Raw genomic sequence first — 23,898 nt, 5'->3', positions numbered from 1 at the left:
TACAGAAGGTTAGGTTAGGACTACCGTTAGCCTGCAACGTTACAGGCACAGATAATCTCGTCTGTGAAAGGTTCTCGCTAATCTGAGAGACCATCGGGGCATTAACCACTTGTGTAGGTGTAATGCAACCTACAAGGGCACTTGATACCAGTGGCATGGTTTTGCACCATTGCATAAGAACCAGGTTGTGTAACAATAGAGGGCAGACACTGAGCCACGGCAGAATTACCAGTTACCACAGGAAAATTAATAGAGGTACCGACATGCAAAGAAGATACATTATATGAATCACTTGCAGGGGTCCTAGCTCTTGACAATGAAGCAGAAGATCCCAGGCAAGCAATACTCACATCAGACTCCTGAATAACACTAGCACCAGTTGCTACAGTACACACTTGAGAAGCTGCAGATGCGGAACCAGAGTTAACACTTTCACACGATCCAGAGAGGGTAGACACTTGAACCTCAGAACTTGTGTTAGTCAACTCATTCCCTTCAAGCAAGCCAATGATTTTGTCCGATATTCTTGAAAACTGTACTAGCAAGGATTCACACACCTGCCGCTCATCTGCCGGCAATTTGAGAGACAACAAATCCCTAATTCTGTCCAGGTAATGTGATAACTGCGCGTTAACCCGCACTTATTGGCCATGCGAGGGCTCAGAAGCCCCAAAAGACACAAGAATGGCATTAAATTCCACCAATTTATCTTTAACCATGGCCAAAGACTCACGCAACTCGTCCGTAGTTAACTCGGGAATGGTTACAAGTAAATTAAGCGACTGTTTCAATAGGCTAGTGTCGTCTCTGACATTGCCTGTAGAATTCAGTTTGCGGATACGAACTTCGTAACTTTCTCCATTGCATCCTGGTATAAGCCGTTCCACTATAGTTAAAGGCCAGTTGATTCTTTTGAGGTTGTCTGCTCCAATAAGAACAACTTCTCCTACAAATAATTGGCGACTCATCTTTTGGGCAGTTAATGCCATTGACCTAAATATTCTCTCCTAAATCGCTGACGAAGACTATTTCTTTTCCTCTGACGATTTCTGTTCCGTCAGTTAAGATTATCAGAATCCACCACATCACAGTCAGGTACATCCTTTTCTTTCATATAAAAAAAAAAACAACATATTAGGCGAGATAGGGGCTAGGTCAGCAGTATCTTCTAACATGTATGTGAGCGATCCAACTTTTCATATGATAGCAAAGCTCTACCAAGAGTTTTCCTTAGCGGCTGTTTCAGAAGCCTTATTAGGTGCTCCTATCATGCTCCCCACCACACTGCTGTGGGAGGATTGAATCGCCAGTCAATCTGATGAGCATTGCTGTAATTGGAAATCTTGTTCCAGTCCAATTGACTGAAGACATTGCATTGTGTCTCCCAACAGAATTTCCACAGTTGTCTGTGTATAGAATTGAAGGTCTACTGCGGCGAGCTACACTAGTGTCCAAAAGTTAAGCATAAGTTATGAGTAAGCAGGGCAACAGGAAATAGATCGCAAATCGCATGACATGTGCACATACCAACCTTACGTGTTCACTCTGTATAGGAAGGAGTGTTCCCTGCTTTGACTAGCGGCATAACCGCAAGGTAAACACAGCCAGTGCCTGCACCCCATATTCTCTCAGTTGTGTTTGCCCTGTTACAGCGTGCGGAGTATAGCCTCGTGGTGAACGTGACAACATAATGGCACGACGATGCCATTTGGACCTCGTTGTTTCAGGGTAGAATACTCGGCCGCCTGGAAGCGGGCCAGACACAGACCGAAGTTGCCGTATCCTTGAATGTGCGACAAAGTGTCATTTCCAGGCTTTGGAGACAATTTCGAGATACAGGAGATGTTCGTGCAGCAACATGTGGTCGCGCATTGTCCTGCTGAAATGGGGTGTCGTGCAGAAAGGGTATGACTATGGAACGCAGGATGTCCTTCACGTAGATCAAACTGGTCGCAGTGCCCTGGACACGCACCAACTGTAATTTGTGGTTGTACCCAATAGCATCTCACACCATAAGGCCTTGAGTTGGTGCTGTATGTCTTGTGCGAATGCAGTCATTGTGATGCCTTTTCCCCTGTCTGCGGTGAACCAAAATGCGGCAATCATTTTCAAGCAAACAGACTCTAGATTCGTCCAAAAACACCACATGCTGCCATATCTGTCCCCAGTGATGATGTTCCATACACCATTGCCGTCCAGCATGTTTATGCACATTAGTCAAAGGTAGACGGAGAAGTGGACGAAGCGCCGGTAACCCAGACCATAATAAACGGCGGCGAACTGTCACTCCTGATAGTGACAATGTTCCACTGTTGTGCCAAAGCCGAGGAGGACGCAGAACTGTCCTGCAATGCCATTCGGATGAGGTGTCAAGCTTCTCGGAGGGAGAGGAGTGGTCTGGGTGGTGCAACCAGGCTCACCTTGTCGTGTTCTATGGCCTTTTGTGAACCATTCTGTACACACCTGTTGCACTGCTGTCACAATTCGTCCCACACGAGCAGCAATTTCCCGGATGGATGCATCATGTTCTCTCATGCCAATAATGCACCCTCTTTCAAACTCACTCATTTGATGGTGCGGTTCTTGCATACGTCTGCGAGGCTTCCTGCACGTCTGCTCAAGTCACACAGAGAGAGCCGCAGGCACATTTTACCAGACGGTGGTGGTGCACCGAGATATCGATGTGGACCTTGAACCTAAGGGCCGACAAATGCTAATCATTTCTTCAGAACATACTAATGCACTTGTTCTGTGAAAATGAACTTCCACTATCTCCCGAATGCAAGCTGATAGCTACATGACCCAAACTGCGTAGCCACTTGATCGGTCCCTGTAAATCAATGAAAATTGTATTCGTTATCGGAACTAAGATGCACCAACATTTACCGTGGGTACAAAATATTCAATTGAAATAAAATATAGAAAATAATACCTCTTATTCCATATTCATCTCAACATTTTTTGTTCAAGCGGTGTCACTGTGCTGCTGGATATTTTAAAAAAACTTTATAGCACATACTTGAACTTAGCAGTGTTCTTATATCAGCTTGTCTTTTAACAAGGGTGACATTCCAATGGATTTAAATACCCGCACTGTAATTGTACTCTAAAGGAAGTTATTCTAAAACAAGTAACGTAACCTCAGATGAGATACAATAAGTGTCAGGTATTCAGCTTTGAGACTCAAGCTACGTGTTTCATCACAATGCCACACACACATTTACACAAGCAATATCATGCACCCCATTCAGAGCACAATACACTTTTCTATGCAAAATATGACCTTAAACAACTAAAATGACCAAAATATGACAAAAACAAAAAAAGTAAAATATGCATTTGTATGTCCTATAAAATAAGGCTAAATATGCTAAATTCCAACAAATAGCCAAAATGGAAGACAGAGCAGAAATGTAATTTCACAGTAGTTGTTCAGTGTTCAGTTACATAATCAGGTGCTTAAATCCCCCCCATATCACGATGCAATATCCGGGAGGATCCTCTCTCAATGTAGTAACACCACGGCACCTTTAGTGAACTCTCTTGTGGTTATATGGGACTTTTTGTTGAAACTCAGTATGTGATATCTCCTGTAAATTTGTGAAATGATCTTTCTAATTAAATTTAATTAAAATATATGTTGTGTTCACTGCCATATCAAGTGTAAAGGAATTTGTTGGGGTCTTTCAGTGATGTATCATGCCACTGAAAATGAAAATGAAAACCTACAACCTGTTTTCCAGTCATTGGCCGGGTCAGGAATGAAATTAATGAATCATATATTAGTACGATGGGGTCGCCACTCCCAAAGTGATTTTATTAATGACTGATAGATGCTATGAAATGAGAATGGAGAGTGTTGCTGGAATGAAATACGACAGGGAAAACCGGAGTACGCGGAGAAAAACCTGACCCGCCTCTGCTTTGTCCAGCACAAATCTCACATGGAGTGACCGGGATTTGAACTACGGTATCCAGCGGTGAGAGGCCGACGTGCTGCCATCTGAGCCATGGAGGCTCTGTCATGCCACTACATGTTGTAAATGTATCTGTGTGGTGTTCCATGAATGGGTTAAGGATAAATGTAAATGTATTAGGATAAGTAGATTACAAAGCTGACTAGAGAACTGGTATGAATTAAATAAGAATGTAATACTGCAGTGTGAAAATATTAAACTTTAAGGAATCATTGTTTCTAAGGATTTGAAGTGGAACCTGCAGACGGAGGAGGCAAGCCAAGGCAAAATGCGATGACAATTGTGGGATTTCTTTGCAGGTACCTCAAAGGCTGCAAATCAGGGGCCCTACAAACAGCTTATCTCAGTATGGTGAGACTCATATTAATTTATTGTTTAACCAAGCTCGATAGCTGCAGTCGCTTACGTGCGGCCAGTATCCAGTATTCGGGAGATAGTGGCTTCGAACCCCACTCTCGGCAGCCCTGAAGATGGTTTTCCGTGGTTTCCCATTTTCACACCATGTAAATGCTGGCTGGGGCTGTACCTTAATTAAGGCCACGGCCACTTCCAACTCCTAGCCCTTTCCTGTCCCATTGTCACCATAAAACCTATCTGTGTTGGTGCGACGTAAAGCCAATAGCAAATCAGAGAATACATCCATCAATGATCTGCACGTTCCCTATCGATTGTTTACCTAGCTTTTTCTTAAACTTTTTCAAAGAACTTGGAAATTTATCAAACATTTCTCGTGATAGTTTATTCCTATCCCTTACTCCTCACCCTGTTGTTGTTCGAGTCATCAGTCCATAGACTGGTTTGATGCAGCCGTCCATGTCACCCTATCCTGTGCTAACCTTTTCATTTCTACATAATTGCTGCATCGTACATCTGCTGTAATCTGCTTGTCATATTCACACCTTGATCCACCCCTATTGCTCTTACTGCCTACACTTCCCTCAAAAACCAACTGAACAAGCCCTGTAAGTCTTAAGATGTGTCCTGTCATTCTATCTCTTCTTCTCGTCAAATTTAGTCAAATCGATCTCCTGTCACCGGTTTGATTCAGTATCTCTTCATTCATGATTCGATCTATCAATCTCACCTTCAGCGTTCTTCTGTAACACCATATTTCAAAAGCTTCTATTCTTTTTCTTTCTGAGCTACTTATCGTCCATGTTTCACTTCCATACAGTGCCACGCTGCTCATCCTATAAATGAATATTTGCCCCAATTAGTCTTCTTCTCTATCTTCATATTATGATTTTTCCAACTTTTCCTACAGGAAGTACAATACAGAGCTGGTCTTGAACTCCCAGTAAAAATGAAGACACCTGTTATTTGGCATTCACCATTGTTTTGGATGAAATGGATATTGGCCTCTACCTTATAAGCGGCTTCAGGCGTGATCAATCCTGTTTGAAGTGTTACTACTCCATGTTTGCTATAATATGTGATTTCTCTTGCCTGACTCCCATATCTATACAAGAGTGAGATTTAATTGTTTCTACATTCAAAAGAATATAATCATCATTTTTTGTTATGTATGAACATTCTTATTAACTGACTGATAGCAATGAGTTTGATTATTACACTGCCAGTTCTGTGTTGTACCTTATGTTTTTAACCTCTGGCAACACAATTACGGTTTTTTTTTTTTTCTTTTTTTTTTTTTTTTTTTCCCACTTAGCCATGATGAACACACTTATATATTTTCACTCTTGTTTTATGTTTGAACATTCTGATTGACTGACTGGTAGCAATGATATCCTAATGATTTTAATTATTTCACTACCAGCTCTGTATTGTACTTTCTGTTTTTAACCTCTGTTTCAACACTATTGTGTGTTTTTCTCTTAGCCGGGTTGTAACATTCTATATTTTTTTTCACACTACTTTTAAGCCTATTTGATTTTCTAAATATAAATGTTGATTCTTAGGGTACCATGTATTTTAAGGACACTAGGTTCGAGGCCCTGACCTAACTTTAGGCTAAGATTTATTTCGGCTGATGATGCTTACGACAGTTAAGCGAAACATGTCCCATCTTACAATGCCTGTTGTAACGTTTATATCCTAAATATAAGGAAAGATAAGTATTGGAAAGGTGGTGTTAACTATTATTCTTATTTTAATGTTCATAAGTGGTATATTCCGTGCTGTCAGTGGAGAGATGGCGTGGGAGGATATCAGCAGACGAATAAGTTTGAGTGGTGTCTTTAAAAGTTTTTTTTTTTTTTTTTTTTTGTTATTTGCTTTACGTCGCACCGACACAGATAGGTCTTACGGCGACGATGGGGCAGGAAGGGGCTAGGAGTGGGAAGGAAGCGGCCGTGGCCTTAATTAAGGTACAGCCCCAGCATTTGCCTGGTGTGAAAATGGGAAACCATGGAAAACCATCTTCAGGGCTGCCGACAGTGAGGTTCGAACCCACGATCTCCCGAATACTGGATACTGGCCGCACTTAAGCGACTGCAGCTATCGAGCTCGGTGTCTTTAAAAGTAGGAAAGATCACAAGATGAAGATAAATTTGGAATTCAAGAGGACAAATTGGGGCAAATATTTGTTTATAGGAATGGGAGTTACGGATTGGAATAACTTACCAAGGGAAATGTTCAATAATTATCCAATTTTTTTTTTGCGATCATTTAAGAAAAGGCTAAGAAAACAACAGATAGGGAATCTGCCACCTGGGTGATTGTCCTAAATGCAGATCAGTAGTGATTGATTGAAAGAGTGGGTTAATTGAGACACCTTATAGGTCGGCCTGTTTCTAAAGTTTATGATTGGTCTTGTGTATGAATCTCTGGTGCAGCTCTAGCCGTAGATAATTTGGGGTTCATTATAATTGGGTGGGAGCGTTCTTGATTGATAAGTAAGAAGCTAGAATTTTTTAAAGGGTTTTGAATTCTACTGGGTTAGATCCTTTTTTATTGGGATGAATCCATTGCCCTTCAAGAAGTTTCCAGTTTTTTTTTATGTAATCATCTTTATTCATTATAACAGTAACATTGCCCTTATCGGCTTTCATGATAATCAAGTTGTTGTCTAAAATCTTGTGTTTTAGAGATTTCATTTTTAAAATCTTCTGTTTTAGAGATTTTAGTTCAGTATATTGTGTTCAACTATTATTTGGATGTGTAGTGTATTTAAGTACATTCTTTAGTTGTTGTTTTTTTTTTAATGTCAATTTTAACTTTTTCTTGGATATCTACAGGTAAAATGGCTTTGTTTGTTTCTGCTAAGTTTCTGATCATGTCTTTACCGTTGGTTAGTGGCCAATTATGTTTACGACCTTTTTTTCAATATTGATTCTTCATTTTCATTGAACTGAAAATTTGAAAGATTGTCGAGTGGAGGATGGAAGACATGATTTGATTTTGATTCTTTGTGTTCAATGTTGGGGGCATTATTCTGTTTTGTTGCAGACAGTTCAGTTAGTTTATCTAATGTATTTCAAAGCAAAGCAAAGTCACCTCCGTACAGGCCATGAAGGCCCTTGGAGGAGTGGAAGGTAAAGGCTTCCACCATTGTTAACCTCGGCACATGATGGGATAGAGTGGTTAGCTGTACGCCCGGCCGCCTTTACCCCCAGGAATTAAGCTGGTACTCATTTTTGGTGTAGGCTGAGTGAACCTCAGGGCCATATGCACCTCCGGAAGTGGAAATCTCGTTTCTTAAATTTTACGACTTCCTGATGGGGATTCGAACCCACGTCCTTCCGGGCGAACCGAGCACACCTTTACCGCCTTGGCCAGGCAGCCCTTAATGTATTTTGTAGCTCTTAGTATATTAACATCCACAACATCAACCTTGGTCTGATTTAAATATTATAAAACCAACAGCCACATAAGAGTCAAAAAATTCCATTATAACTACTAAAACTAAGAACTTCACAGCAATATTTATAATAATGATGAGAAATAAACAAGGAATTTTCCATAAAAAGACATCCCAATGAGAGGACATAACTCTTAAAAATAAGCTTTACACAAATGTTTTGATATTTGAATTGTTTTATAACACTAGGGGACCCGTGCAAGAAATCTTGCATGTTCATAAAGTATGTGGTGGAGTAGCCCCCTGCTGAACTAAGGAATACACAAATCAGTACAATATCAGACACCACTTAATGTAATCTTTGATTTTTCAACATAACGGAAGAAAATGCATGTGCATTATTATACTGACAAATTTTCCTCGAGTAATTATTGGTTTTACTGTCATTCTTAACCGATAATTACAGCATATTATAATGACATGAAACAGGCATCTCAGTGGCCACAATGTGAAGTGGACAGCAATGATGGCCCTTATTTTCCTACAGAAACAGTATTTGCAAATTGCACACTTCATAACATTTTTTAAATTCATTTTTTAAAAGAAATCATTGATATTTATGAAATGAGAATGCAATTCTTTTTTTTTTTCTATTTTGTTGTACGTCGCACCGACACAGATATGTCTTATGGCGACGATGGGAGATGGCCTTAATTAAGGTACAGCCCCGGCATTTGCCTGGTGTGAAAATGGGAAACCACGGAAAACCATGGAAAACCATCTTCAGGGCTGCCGACAGTGGGGCTCGAACCCACTATCTCCCGATTACTGGATACTAGCCGCATTTAAGCGACTGCAGCTATCGAGCTCGGTAGAATGCAATTTGTCCCTGCTAATGTCTATTCTCTTTCTTTTAAATGTGTTAAATGTGTTAATTTTAGAGTTAACAAGATTGTGTATTGAATAAGGTTGGTAAAAATCCTATATTTTAATTGTAATTTGTCAGTACAGACCAAGGATGATTTTTATCATATGTAATGTACCACATAGTCAAGCATCTTGTCTCCTTTCTTCCAAGTCTTCCCAGCCCAAAGTTTACAACATTTTCGTAACACTACTGGTTTCCAACAATGATACAAAAGTTTATTGAGATCCACCTATTCAATACACATTGGGTTCTTAAAAATTAAGATTTACATCTTGTCATTCTAATTTAACGGGACATGTTTCACCCATTGTATGAGCATCATCAGCCATAATCTCATGCCTGAGATTACATGTTTCACCCATTGTATGAGCATCATCAGCCATAATCTCATGCCTGAGATTACGGCTGATGATACCCATACAATGGGCGAAACATGTCCCGTTAAATTAGAATGACAAGATGTAAATCTTAATTTTTAAGAACCCAATGTGTATTGAATAGGTGGATCTCAATACACTTTTGTATCGTTGTTGAATTAATGTACATTTCAATACATGAGATTTGTAACATGTAACTACTGGTTTGTCGGAAATCACCAGAACAAATCGTACTATTTTCCTTTGAATTTCTTCCAGTTCTTGTATCAAGTAGTCCTTTAAAAGGAGAAAAATAAAACTTTGATTTCCACCTATTCAATACATTAAAAGCAATTATAAAATTAGGATCTCATCCTTATTTTATTGCTTAATTGTTAAAACATAGGAAATGTTTCGTTCATATTTTGAACATCTTCAGCTATAAATATTCTTAAAAGATTAAATTGGTAACATTGTTCTAGAACTTACACTTATGGTTTGCCGTTAACAAACTTATCCATTTAAAAAAAATTTAAAAACCTTTTAAATATAAAGTTTGTAAATTACATCATCTTATTGAAAATAATATGACTATTTGTTAAGTTTGAAACGTTAAAACGTTATTCTAATATTTAAAATACAATGCCATTAGTTAGTCTCTGTATAAATACATTTACAATCTGTGAAATTGCTGAATGTCTTAAAATTATTTGTTGTATACACATTAAAACATTTTGTTACAACTGGCATAAACTTTTTCACATGTTGTACCATATGGAAATGAAATCTTAATACACTCTCAAAACAGCTGAGTTTAGGTGTGAATATTATTCTTTTCGTCCATAAAATGACAAAACTGGTGTGCACTGTTGATTATAGGTTATGAATTTTGTCCTACTTTAAATATTTAACATAAAATTTTTCGAATTCACAAATTGTTTATAGTCTTAACCAACCAGTGCAATCCTACAGACATAAGCAAGGACTCAGTCAAATGGTGACAGTCAAGCTTTGATGATGGGCAAGTGGTAATTTCATCCAAATTTACGTAAGTAAGTCTGTTGACATAAATAAATAAATAAATAAATAAATAAATAAATAAATAAATAAATAAATAAATAAATAATAATAATAAATTTCCTTGAAAATGCTGTACAAGTAGGAAGATATGATCCCATCATTTCCCTTATTTGAACAAAGTGTCCTATTATTCATGTGGTACTGATGTTAGCTTAGATGGCTATGGAATATGGCAAGGGTTGATGCTCTCTTCCCACTACCACGGTTGCAGAAGAGGTGTTCGGTTCAATCCAAGGGCGTACAACCAAGCAACATGTGTCAGAAAGTCTGCTGGCCTTTTAAAGAACGTCTTTCCTTGTCACTGTGCACATACTCTGGTATCTTTTAAAACAGATAGTACCGAACTCGATAGCAGTTGCTTAAGTGCAGCCAGTATCCCATATTCAGGAGATAATGGGTTCGAACCCCACTGTCGGCAGCCCTGAAGATGGATTTCCATGATTTACCATTTTTACACCAGGCAAAAGCTGGGGCTGCACGTTATTTTAAGACCATGGCCGCTTCCTTCCCACTCCTAAGCCTTTCTTATCCTGTAGTCGCCATAAGGCCTATCTGTATTGGTGTGACGTAAAACAACCTGTAGGAAAAAAAAGAGAACGAAAAAGAAGAGTGGATGTTATAGACGAGCAGTATGGATGCTGCCTCCTTGCCAAGTTGGCTGCTGTCCTAATTCCAGGCAATGCATGTAGAATTTTTAAAATGAAGAATCACATTCCTTTGGGTTGAATACCATATACAACTCGAGGTCCCGTGACTACAGTCATGATATTAAAGGTTCGGTTTGATATGGATTGCATTTGAAAGGGTCTTAAACATGCAGCATTTTTTCATTTTGTTTTCCAGTTCTTGGGTGGGTTCATTCACTAGGATTCTGCCCTAGATGAATTATGTAACAGTATTGGGATATTCAAAATGGGGAGAAGTGAATAAGTGAAGTGATTACCAAGCTCAGAGTGCAGATATTTGATATAAAGTGGCTTGGTTTTGAACTTTGTTGATCATAGTTCTTGAATTGAGCTCACTGGATCTTACAGAGCTTTACTGACTTCTGCCACATAATTTAACATAAGAAACTTCATCTTGATTTGCCCGTATTCAACTGAGATTACAAATACTTATAAAATCTTACAGGTTCCACCTTTTTCAATACAAAAACAATGTCGTTAGATATTTTACAACATGTTTTACAATTAATGTTTTGACCTACAAGTTGTTAACTTGTAGTTACCTGGGGTAATTTTTAACTTAACACAATTTAACACAAGATATTAAGGAGTTATTTGTATGAATATGATGTTGTCTATTTTATGTGCATTGCCAAGTTTCTCTTTATTGTCATGCAGCTGATGATAGCGCCATAATTAGCACCAAAATTAGTACTGCAATTAAAGATATGTTGTACAACATCTGACAACATTGTTTTTGTATTGAAAAAGGTGGAACCTGTAAGATTTTATAAGTATTTGTAGTCACATGTTCACATTTAAAAATAAAAATAAATCGCATTCCTGAGAAAGTTTCTGTTGGCAAGTACCAGTGTAATGCTGAATGGATAGAAGAGTTTTAATGTTTGTTGGAGATCCAGTTATGGAATATTGAAAATAGATTTAATTTAAAAGACTGTACTAATTTTTTTTTTTTTTTTACATTTTGTGATTGCATTACTTGTACTAACCATTTTCAGGAAACTTCTTATGCACTGCTTCAAAACTTTTGAGAGACTGACATATCATTGTACAGAGTCATGGAGCTAGAAAAATAAATGAAGCCTCCTTCGACAAAAATGTGTACTGGGTAAATGTGAGGTCATCTTCTCCACCTTGAGCACACAAGTCTTTAGTCATGTCTCTAGCATTATTTTCTAATTTTTTAGATATGTATGTAGTGTTCTTGCAAATGTTATGTAGATTAATAAATTCCTGCCCCAAAAAATAATGCATTAAACATTTTCAAAATTCTGTTCATATTTCTTCCAGTAGTTCTGTAGTTAGATGTTTGTCTCTTTTTGTTTTGTACATCAATTTTACCATCTTGATAACTGTAAAAGCAGTTTCTGATGAAGAATGATTCATTCTCGTTGCAGGCTACTCCTCATTTATCCACCAAGCGTAAAAGTCTACATGGACGTAAGCTTCGACCAAAATCGGTAGTGGATAGTGTGGATGGACTTTCCGCTGATGATATTCCTGATTTATTGCCTTCATTACCTAAATCTGCTGAAGGTATGTCCTCCCAAAACAATTACAAGTCACAATTGAAGCTATTTATGATGAAGTATTTGTAGATGTGATGGTTGTGTGTTGTAGAATCATATGGTGAGTACTAAACTAATTATTAGGAATGTTTTATCTGAGTAACCTTTCTATAAAAAATTTCACCTAAACATTCAGATATGAACAACACTTCAAAAATGTTAGTTAAGTAGCATTTTCCTGTTTGCTGATTTTGATTGTTAATGTATTTTTGTTTAAAGTGTGCCTACTATTAATAAATGTTATTTGCTTTACATCCCACTAACTACTTTTTTACGGTTTTTGGAGATACCGAGGTGCCAGAATTTAGTCCCAAGTAAATCTACCAACATGAGTCTGACGTATTTGGGAACCTTCAAATACCACCGGAGTGAGCCAGAATCGAGCCTGCCAAGTTGGGGTCAGAAGGCCTGCGCCTCAACCGTCTGAGCCACTCAGCCCGACAAAAGTATGCCATGTCACTCAACAATCCATGATACAGTGACCGCCAAACAAGAGTTTGCGGCAAACATAAATGAGGCACGCATAGCATTTGAAACGGTTTCAGCGGCAAACTCAAATGAGGCACGCATAGCAATTGAAACAGTTTTAAAACTGTGGCATTTTTTTCATTTTGTTTTCCGATGCCTGGGTGGGTTCATACACTAGGATACTGTCCAAGATGAATTACTGTATGTAACAGTATTGGGATATTCAAAATGGAGAGAAGCAAATAAGTGAAGTGATTATTAAGCTAAGAATGCAGACATTTGATATAGAGTGGCTTAGTTTTGAACTTTGTTGATCATAGTTCTTGAAATTAACTTACTGAGCTTACCCCAGAACTCTAACGGTCCTTCCCGCTGGAGACAGCGACTGACTGTTCTCTTGAGCAAGGAGGAATTGGCAACAGCCTCATTACAAGTAATACAGCCTCATTATCATCAACAGCACGAAAGAAATCAAGAGCAGGCATTGATACTCTATTTCTTACCTTAATATCATAGCAGCTGCTATGGTAGTAAGATGGTAGTCTTCTTCAAAGTTTTTCAAGTCTTTTGCAATGAAGTAAAGAAAATCCAGGATTAAAACTTCAAATGATGACGGATCCTTGCCAGAATCCATAAGGAATAAGGCTCTTCATATAAAGTGACTTAAAGGGCACACCTAAATCCATAGGCCACAGCTTGTTTGTGCAGTTACGAGGCAGAAATTCTAACTGCACATTACTCAAATAAACATATATGGGATGTGCAGGACAATGGTGCGGTGGATGATGATCTTTCTATTTTGTGCACCCATTTTTTCATCCAGAGCAGCCAACTGCTGTCAAAAAAAATCTGACGTCAGCCAAGTTTTACGGTTGCCATCAAAGGCAGTTGGTAATGATAGCAATGCTCGAAGCAGCGAGGCTTTGTTTAGGCTTCCCTTTCACAAAGCGGTGGAGGAGATTTTCAGAGCCATCAGCATTGGCTCCCAACATCATTGTGAGCTCCATTTTCCTGTGTTTCCCACCATGGTGTCAATGCTGAAAAAAGTGTGAACTGAACGATTCAGAAATTAACCACTTCCTCCCCGCTGGCCCTGTTGGATGCACTGTGATGGCTGTGTGCTTGTGCTCAACTGATAACTACATAACCATGAAGGCTGTAACGGAGCTTGTATTAGAATTCATACCATGCATCTTAATGATTTTAAATATTTATTAAAAAGGATGCAGTGCTTTTCTGAAATTTCATTCAGATTTTGTATTGAATTGAATCTTTGATCAAAAGTGAGTAAAAGTATTTTCGCGCGCGGCTGTGAGCTTGCATCCGGGAGATAGTAGGTTCGAATCCCACTATCGGCAGCCCTGAAAATGGTTTTCCGTGGTTTCCCATTTTCACACCAGGCAAATGCTGGGGCTGTACCTTAATTAAGGCCACGGCCGCTTCCTTCACATTCCTAGCCCTTTCCTGTCCCATCGTCGCCATAAGACCTATCTGTGTCGGTGCGACGTAAAGCCCCTAGCAAAAAAAAAAAAAAAAAGTATTTTCATACATACATACATACATACATACATACATACATACATACGTACATACATCGTGATTACAGAGCGTTATGCCTTTCAGCGTTGAGTCTGCAAGCCTCTGTAAATTTACTAAATGCTGCCACAATCCTCTATTTGGAACTCATGCTGTGGCCTCATTTAATTCCATACCTCTTATCTTTAAATCATTAGAAACTGAGTCTAACCATCGTCGTTTTGGTCTTCCTCTACTTAGGTAAGAGTCCATTATTCTCCCAGGTAACCTATCCTCCTCCATTCGCCTCACATGACTCCACCACCGAAGCCAGTTTATTAGTAAAGCTTCATCCATTGAGTTCATTCCTAACTTAGCCTTTATCTCCTCATTCTGAGTACCCTCCTGCCATTATTCCCACCTGTTTGACCAGCAATTATTCTTGCTACTTTCATGTCTGTTACTTCTAACTTATGAATAAGATCTCCTGAGTCCATCCAGCTTTTGCTCACATAAAGCATACCGGGCGAGTTGGCCGTGCGCGTAGAGGCACGCGGCTGTGAGCTTGCATCCGGGAGATAGTAGGTTCGAATCCCACTATCGGCAGCCCTGAAGATGGTTTTCCGTGGTTTCCCATTTTCTTACCAGACAAATGCTGGGGCTGTACCTTAATTAAGGCCACGGCCGCTTCCTTCCCTACCTAGCCCTTTCCTGTCCCATCGTCGCCATAAGACCTATCTGTGTCGGTGCGACGTAAAAAACAACTAGCAAAAAAAAAAAAAACTACTAGCACATAAAGCATAGTTAGTCTGAAAACAGACCGATGTAAAGATAGTTTTGTCTGGGAGCTAACTTCCTTATTACAGAATACTGATCGCAACTGTGAGCTCACTGCATTAGCTTTACTGCACCTTGATTCAATCTCACTTACTATATTACCATCTTGGGAGAACTTGACATTATCTACCTGTTCCAGCTTTGTATCACCAATCTGACATTCAGTGCTGTTGAATTTCTTACCTACTGATATCAATTTAGTCTTCGAAACGCTGATTTTAATACCATACTCATTGCACCTATTTTCGAATTCCAAGATATTAGCCTTCAGGCTTTTGGCACAATCTGCCATTAAGACCAAGTGTCAGCCTAGGACAGACTGCTTACTACATTTGCACCTAACTGAATCCCTCCCTGCCACTTTATACCTTTCAGCAGATGATCCATGTAAACTACGAACAACAAAGGTGAAATATTACAGCCTTGTCTAACCCCTGTAAATACCCTGAACCAAGACCTCATTCTACCATCAACTTTCACTGCAGCCCAATTGTCAACATAAATACCTTTGATTGATTTAATAATCTACCCTTGATCACATAGTCCCCTAATATGGTGAACATCTTGTCCCTCGGTATCCTGTCATATGAAATCTTTAGATCTACAAAACATAAACACAGCTGTCTATTCCTCTCGTAGCATTTTTCAGTTACCTGCTGCATACTGAAAATTTGATCCTGACAGCCCCTCTGTTGTCTGAAACCACACTGGTTTTCTACCTCCTGTCAACCACAGATCGCACCCTCTCTCTCAAGATGCCAGTGAATACTTAGCATGGTATACTAATGAACGAGATACCTCAATAGTTATTGCAATCCTTCCTTTTTCCTTGTTCATAGATAGGTGCAATTACTGTTTTTGTCCAATCTGAAGGTACCTTACCAACACTCCATGCTAATCTTATTACTCTATGAAGCACTTTTATTGCTGCCTTCCCACTATACTTCACCATTTCAAGCCTAATTTCATCTATCCCTGCTGCTTTATGACAATGGAGTTTATTTACAATCTTTCCGCTTCATCAAGCGTAATTTCAACAGCATCATTTTCCTCCTCCCAACGACCTTCGTTGTTCATGACACCACCATGAAGATTTCCTTTTATGATAAGATTTTCAAAATATTCCCTCCACCTGTCTAATGATTCCCTGGGATCGGTTATGAGTTTACCTGAATTACCCAAAACACTGTTCATTTCTTTTTTCCTTCCCTTCCTAAGATTCCTTATTACTGTGCAGAAAGGTTTCCCTGCTGTTTGAGCTAGCCTTTCAAGGTTATTACCAAAATCTTCCCACAACTTATTTCTGGATTCAACAACTATTTGTTTTGCTCTGTTTCTTTCATCTACGTACAAATCCCTGTCTGCCTCGGCCCTTGTTTGGAGCCATTTCTGATAAGCCTTCTTTTTATGTTTACAAGCTGCTCTCACTTATTCATTCCACCAAGATGTTAGCTTTTTCCCATCTTTACACACAGTTATTCCTAGGCATTCCCTTGCTGCTTCAATACAGCATCTCTGTATGCCACCCATTCTCTTTCAATATCCTGAACCTGCTTACTGTCCACTGTTCGAAACTTCTCACTCATTATATCCATGTACTTCTGTCTAATTTCCTCGTGCTGGAGATTTTCTACCCTTATTCGTTTGCAAACATATTTCACTTTCTCTATCCTAGGCCTAGGGATACTTAGTTCACTACAGATCAGATTGTGGTCTGTTTCATCGAAAAATCCCTGAAAAACTGGTACATTCCTAACAGATATCCTGAATTCGAAGCTGGTTATGATGTAGTCCATTATGGATATGGTACCTCTACCCTCCCATGCGTAGTGGTGAATAGCCTTATGCTTGAAGAATGTATTCATAAAGTCCAGCAAACGCTTCCCATTCCTATTAGCTTCCATACCTTCCCCGCATTTACCAATCATCCTTTCGTATCCCTCAGTTCTATTTCCAACTCTCACATTGAAATCACCCATTAGCACTACCCTATCCTTGCTGTTGACCCTGCCTATGATGTCACTCAATGCTTCATAAAACTTGTCAAATTCATCCTCATATGCACCCTCACATGATGAATACACGGAGAGAATTCTAGTCCTAATTCCACCAACTGCCAAATCTACGCACATCGTTCGCTCGTTTACGTGCCTGACAGAAACTATGTTGCGTTCAATAGTATTCCTGATGAACAGCCCTACCCCAGACTCTGCTCTTCCCATTTTAACACCCGTCAAGTACACTTTATAATCTCCTATCTCTTCCTCGTTATCTCCCCTTAACCGAATATCACTTCCTTCTACCACATCCAAATGCATCCTCTTTGCTGACTCATCGAGTTCTACTTTCTTTCTTACATAAGCCCCATTAATATTGATAGCTCCCCATCGAATTCCATTTCGTTCGCCAAGTTGTTTCCAAGGAGTTCCCTCACCTGTCAAATGTGAGTGGGACTCTGTTACTGCCATAGGTCTGAGGCTTGCTTAAAATATTCTGAGCTCGGTAAATTCATGAAGCAGGATGCTACCCTGCCTACACATAGTCCAAGTGAGGATCTTTCTAATGGGTTAGGGACCACTGGTGGATTATGTATTCCTAGCCACCTGAGCACAAGGAGGACCATGACTCAAAATATGTCCGAGATGCCCACTCCCATTCCGTAGCAACTGGTATTCTGACTCTCAGGACCACATACTAGGCCACTCAGCCGTTGCCCATGGTTCACAAACTAGGACATGACTCCTGTAACCCACACCATGAGCCAGAATATTTTCATAAATTTTTAAAAGAATGCCTTTGTTTTCAATGTGTAAAAGGCTGAGATCCTAACGTAAGGACGAGAAAGAATGGAAAAAAAATCTGTCATGTGGGCGCTTGTGGCAAAAAAATCTATTATATCTTTTTTGGCATTAAGGCGTTCTTAGTATCTGGTAGCGAAACGTCTGTGTTTTCAAACCATGCCATTATACGATTTTTCCAGAACATCATTCACTTTCATTTATAAGAGTTGTTTCCCACATATACAACTTGTCCACCACGTGTACATCATAACTTCACACAATAATTGACAAAACTCCTGCACTATTAATAATCAGGTAAATGTAAAGACATTTATCGTGACCTACCTGTCCTGGGAGACGTTCTTGTGGCTGGTCACCTAATGTACTGCCGAGCAGTCCTGTACTCTGTCCCGGAACTCCAAAATAACAACTCAAAATATGAAATGCTGCTCTTTATTATATACAAAATACAATATTGTGCCCTATTGGACTCTAAAGTTCCGGCCAGGCGAAAGCCGGTCACGAACCCAGAGTACAGTAGTGAAAGAACTCTCACAGACGTGAGCTGGTGCACATAGTCTTACCTGAACACATTCCTCTTCACTCAGCCGGATAAGCGCTCTTCTCAGGGATAACATGGGATAAATGGGCAACATAAAGATAAACACTAGGATATGTGCCTACTCAGGTAAGAATTCGCAAAATTAAATGAAATCAAATATCTACCAGAAAACATCGCTGCATTCAAAGTTTAACAAATAGGGATTTATTACATAAACTTGAGTTATTTACAAATCAGATAGCTTTCAAAATGCTTGGTCAAGATAATGCTGAGCCGATGACAACCAGTTCACTGCCTTCACGAAAACCGCTGTGCTGTAACAAGCATGTTACAATAGTGTAAGTAACGAAGTCTCGAAAGATGGATATCTGCTGAAATACACATCAAACAGTGATTCCCATAAAATTTACTATGCCTCGCGCCGTCGAACCCCGGTGCTAACGAATATCAATACAGAATGTACAGTGACCTGACTCGGTCACGAACCCTAGTCCCATGAAGAGTAAGGCGTATAAGAATCATATGCAAACAATATAAAAAGGACACAACCCACATATCCACGGGTGACAATATCAAACGGGCCAGTGTTAAAAATTATCGTAGAACAACTAGGACATAAAAAAAATCTCTTCCTGCTTTCACAACATCAATGTCCTCCTCCCCTTCGCACACTTGACAAACTGCAGACGACATTAACCAATTCTCAAGACTGTGACGTCCGGCGCAGCACCCTCACCCCTGCAACCACTTCACCAGCGACAGTCCACATAATTGATGAGCTCAGCTGACTGCCAGAAAAAACATCTCGCCTCTCCAAATACCTCACGTAACCTGGCTGCTAAAAAGTACTCTTTTAAATACACCTGGGCGATCTGCCCTCATCTCAATATCACCAGCGATATAACTCATCTTATTTCCACCTCCCATGGGCTCAACCTTGATACGACAAAGACACAAATCAATATGCGATAAACACATGGCCCTAATCAGGCATCTCTCATGCAGCCAATACACTCTCAAACTGTGCCGGGCTTTCTCATCTCAAATACATACGGTCAGCTATCTGCATAATGCTCATATCTCTCAAATATTCAGACTTGCTCGCCCTGTCAGTGATGCTGGGTGAATTACGGGTTCCATGCTGGTCTCAACTATACGTATCTACGTCTGCAGAAACAAATGCCTAAATGCGATATAATAAAAAGTGCCTGTCTGTAAGACTCACCTACCATGACCAAAGGAGTTCGATCTGACCCAAAAAAAAACACATGTACGTAAATTAAAACAATCGAAATGAAATATAAACACGCTAACAAGGAATCTACAAAATATCATCTACCCTAATGTACGGGGTTCGAGCTTGAGGCCTAGCTCTTAATTACAAGGAAAAGTTTCCTACCATAACTAATCTGTTGACTGACGGCCCCCCATATTCCTATCTACATTTAAATGACATGCTTGAAACAGAATTGGAAAGCTCCGACCTTATGTTATCGATGACATGACGGAGCGGCCCTCCCTGTGGACCACTGAATTTACCACATCATGATAGACTGCGGCGCTGGCATCAGATACTGTTGACCGCTTGGAGACATTCTTTCTTGTGTGGCTCCTTCGTACAGCTCCCTAGGTAGTTGGAAGATGTCCCCTTCGGCGTCGCGCTGATCAGGTGCTCCCCACGTTCCTGGATCGATGCCCGTTGTCGTGTTGGCTTCAGCTCCTGGTTGTGGCTTCCTCGCAATGATGATGTCAAACACTCGTTCTGACTTGATGCTGGGGTAATTCCTCGCAGATACAGCGGTACTCGTAGTATGTGCAGCTCGAAGACAAAGCGTTGTTCTCAGTACCAACACGCAGTATGACGACTCGTTCAAGCGGTCTTCTTGTCCAAGAATGAGACTGATATGCCAGGCGGCCTTATTTTTATAATCCAGTTTTAGCGTCATCACGCCGCTTGGTCACGTGCAATATACGCGCGCCCGCGAAGTTTTTCCCACACAAAGTACATCATGAGCTCTAATTAACGAATGCATTTATGAATGCAGCCCTAATGCATATCAAAATTAAGCAGAAATTATGCATGTTGCAATTCTTGTCTCAAATCCAATGCAACTCTTCCGTAACCCAAGATATTAATTTAATTCTTTCTTCCCTCCTCATATAAGTTTTGCCGGGATCTGGGAAGCGTCCCCAATCTTCATCAAGAGGCTTGGCTTGGGACATAACTCCTTTTAATGAGGTTCTGGAGATTTCTCATAATGACGCTGTAGCTCACTTCACACAAGAACGCGTCTTCTGGACTCCTTTATGAAATATACTGTAAGACACTGGCTTCGTGGGTGGCCTTGTGTGATACTAATATCCAATACTAAAATTAATACAATTGTCCCATGAACCGTATGGTTCAATATATACTGATTATTACTATAATGTCCTTACAGCTTTCCCACTGCTCTCTAACTCTCCATGCATTTCAAGCCCTCACTTGCAGAATTTTACTTCTGCCTGCCAGTTTACTGCCAAAAAATCATCTGATACTATCTTGATTCTGTGTTTTTTTATCCACCCACAGTAAATGAGAGATCAGTCCCTTCCCTAGGGGCTTTGTGTTTGTCTGAACCATCTGCCCTGCTGAGTGCTTCTCTCTAGTGGTCCTCTGAGCAATGAAGTCTCTATCTCTTACGTTGCTGTCTTGACAGAAAATCCCTGCACTGGGAGTACTGCCTATGATCCTATTGTCAGCCGAAGTCACTTGCAGTTGTACTGTCTACTTAAACATGGTCCGTCAGTAACAAACATCCGTCCTCATAAACATGCTTAGCAAGCTCCCTGCATGGCTAAGACCATTTCTTATTTTAGTTATACTGGAATATTTTCTTTCATTGTTAAATTCATAAAATATAATCGCATTTCATTACAATGTCAATCTCATTACAATTTAATATTGCTGTACTTGGTGGTTCCTTCCCTGGCCGCCCTTTCTGTCTCGATACTCTGGTATCAATTTGGCTGCCTATTATCTGGCAGTCCTCTGGTTCGACCCTTAGGGACATCTGCAGACAAGACACATTTTAGTGTATTTACATTATATAACAGTGTATTGTAATAGTACTGCATTTCAGGGAGGCGTTGTCCAGCATATAGTTACTCAGTGTTTTTAAGACTGTAGAGGGGTTTTGAAGATTCCCCTGCTCAGTTTGAAATACAGTGTTATTTTAATTATGTGCAATCTAATATCGCAATCCGTGTATATATGTCCCGCAGAGGAACGAAACATGTACTACATTTTTAATATGACTTATATTTTTTTAGTATGTCTTGTTAACTTGGTGATCCAGTATATCACAATTTGTATTGAAAACATGGTTTTAATACATCTCTTAATGAGTGAATGGTCAACGTCTATATGAACTTTAACACAAATTTTTGTAATATGACATAGACATGATCAAAAGAAAATGATCTATATGTCCATCATGCACAGGTTGTAGCACCCCTGGGAGAAGTTAACATAAGCGACGGGATCTGTTACATTTAAGCTTTTCACTGTTGAAAGCTTATAGAGAAAAAATTCAACATTTTTAAGCCCTCTCAGCACTGAACAGCTAGGTGATTTAAAAGGGCTAACCTGAAGTCTGGCTCAAATATCTAAGACCGTCTGTTTATAATCCCTTTTTTGTTTAAGATGGACCTGCTGTGCAGCACTTTTTAAACAAAGCACTTTCTGGAAATCTTTTGCAATTAATGTTTCTTTTTTCTCTTCTTTAAGTCACACTGACACAGATAGGTCTTATGGCAACAGTGAAATAGGAAAGGCCTAGGAGTGGGAAGGCAGCGGCCGTGGCCCTAATTAAGGTACATTTGCCTGGTGTGAAAATGGGAAACCATAGAAAACCATTTTCAAGGCTGCCGACAGTGGGGTTCGAACCCCACATCTCCCAGCACTGTCAACTCGCCCAGTAAATGCTTGTTGCTCAGTGGTGTACTCATACTTAACAGTGCTGGATAATTGTTACTGTGCACTTTATAATGATAATCACCGAACACACGAAGTAAATCACATGTTTCGCTAGCGCAAATACAGTAAAATCTCACTAATTCATAGTCGTTGGGATGCAAAAAATGGAATTCAGATTACACAATTTCAAATTAATAGCTACGAACTCATCATTCAGAAATGCCGACCCTTGCCACATCCCAGAATGATCACTTTGATTCACAGTTTAAACCGTACAAATGCTGTGGAAAAAACTATTTCCAAAATGGATCCACCAAGGTGCACCTATCAGATCTTGCACTTGGGTAACTCACTGGCAAACATAACCTCATGCACGAAAAGAAAGAAACACAATTCAAAGGTGAGAAGAAATCTATGCATGAAGTACAGTAATCCAACAAATAATGCAATAATACTGTCCAATTGGAAGCATATATTTTAACAAAACAAACAAGAAAACAAACTTTTAAAACCCAAATATATATTTAACATAGATGACAAGAATAAGTACAGAACTAAAAGGACATGAAAACCTACAACCTGTCAGTGACCGGGTCAGGGATGGAATGAAAGAAACCCCCCATCTTGTGGTGATGATAGGGACTGTGCTGGCTGCTGAAGCCTGTCACATTCTTCTGGGGCAATGATTAATGACTGACTGATGAAATGAAATGATATTGGAGAGTGTTGCTGGAATAAAAGATGACAGAGAAAACTGCAGTACCCAGAGAAAAACCTGTCCCACCTCCACTTGGTCCTGCACAAATTTCACATGGAGTGACCGGGATTTGAACCACAGAACCCAGCGGTGAGAGGCTGACGCGCTGTCGCCTGAGCCATGGGGGCTTGTTACTAAAAGGGTTGACATCTGAGGTCACACTTAAAAGAGGGATGTAAATTCATTAACATTATCATTGAGGTCACACATCTGTGAAGTATGTTAGACAGAACACAGAGTGCTGTACCACAAGCTGTCAAAAATTGCTTACGCTGAAATATGTAAAATGTGCACTTGTGATTTACGTCTTTTTAGTGTCGCTTTCGTGAGATGCTCCAAGAAGTAGTAGATATTAGTGCACAGTATGGAAGAGTAAATGGGGATGATATACACACAAAGGCCGCTGAAATAGGTGCGAAGATGCTCATTTGTTTGATCCTAAATGGGCAATGAAAAGACTTGTATTAGTGACATCCATTTTCCCAGACAGTAGAAGAAACTAGAGAAAATATCAGAGCAGAAATCAAAGACAAGCTCATCGAACTGGAAATAGAACCTGAACTTACACAACATCTGTTTCTCGTCCGATCGAGGATCAAATATCTTGAAGGTCCTTGAACCTCACCTCGTGTAAGCAAATTATTATCTCGCCGACACAGATAGGTT

The 23,898-nt window shown here is 39.7% G+C and overlaps 2 protein-coding genes across 4 annotated transcripts in view; one reads left to right on the top strand and one right to left on the bottom strand.

The window, feature by feature from the left end:
• The window catches only part of LRR (Leucine-rich repeat), an 808,120-nt gene that overhangs the window by 688,862 nt on the left and 95,360 nt on the right, over window positions 1-23,898 (top strand). For all 3 annotated transcript variants that reach the window (XM_067142208.2, XM_067142207.2, XM_067142206.2), the window contains exon 22: window positions 12,185-12,323. In XM_067142208.2, the coding sequence (XP_066998309.2) occupies window positions 12,185-12,323 (139 nt within the window). The remainder of the gene's footprint in view (window positions 1-12,184; window positions 12,324-23,898) is intronic.
• LOC137498634 (craniofacial development protein 2-like) lies at window positions 16,876-17,493 on the bottom strand (the record flags this gene model as incomplete). The annotated part of the gene is made up of 1 exon (XM_068226507.1): window positions 16,876-17,493. A coding segment is annotated over exon 1 (618 nt), but the record flags the coding sequence as incomplete, so codon positions are not given.

The sequence above is a fragment of the Anabrus simplex genome, chromosome 2 (genome assembly GCF_040414725.1).
Source record: "Anabrus simplex isolate iqAnaSimp1 chromosome 2, ASM4041472v1, whole genome shotgun sequence".
NCBI lineage: Eukaryota > Metazoa > Arthropoda > Insecta > Orthoptera > Tettigoniidae > Anabrus > Anabrus simplex.
This window is presented reverse-complemented; position numbering and strand designations above follow the sequence as displayed.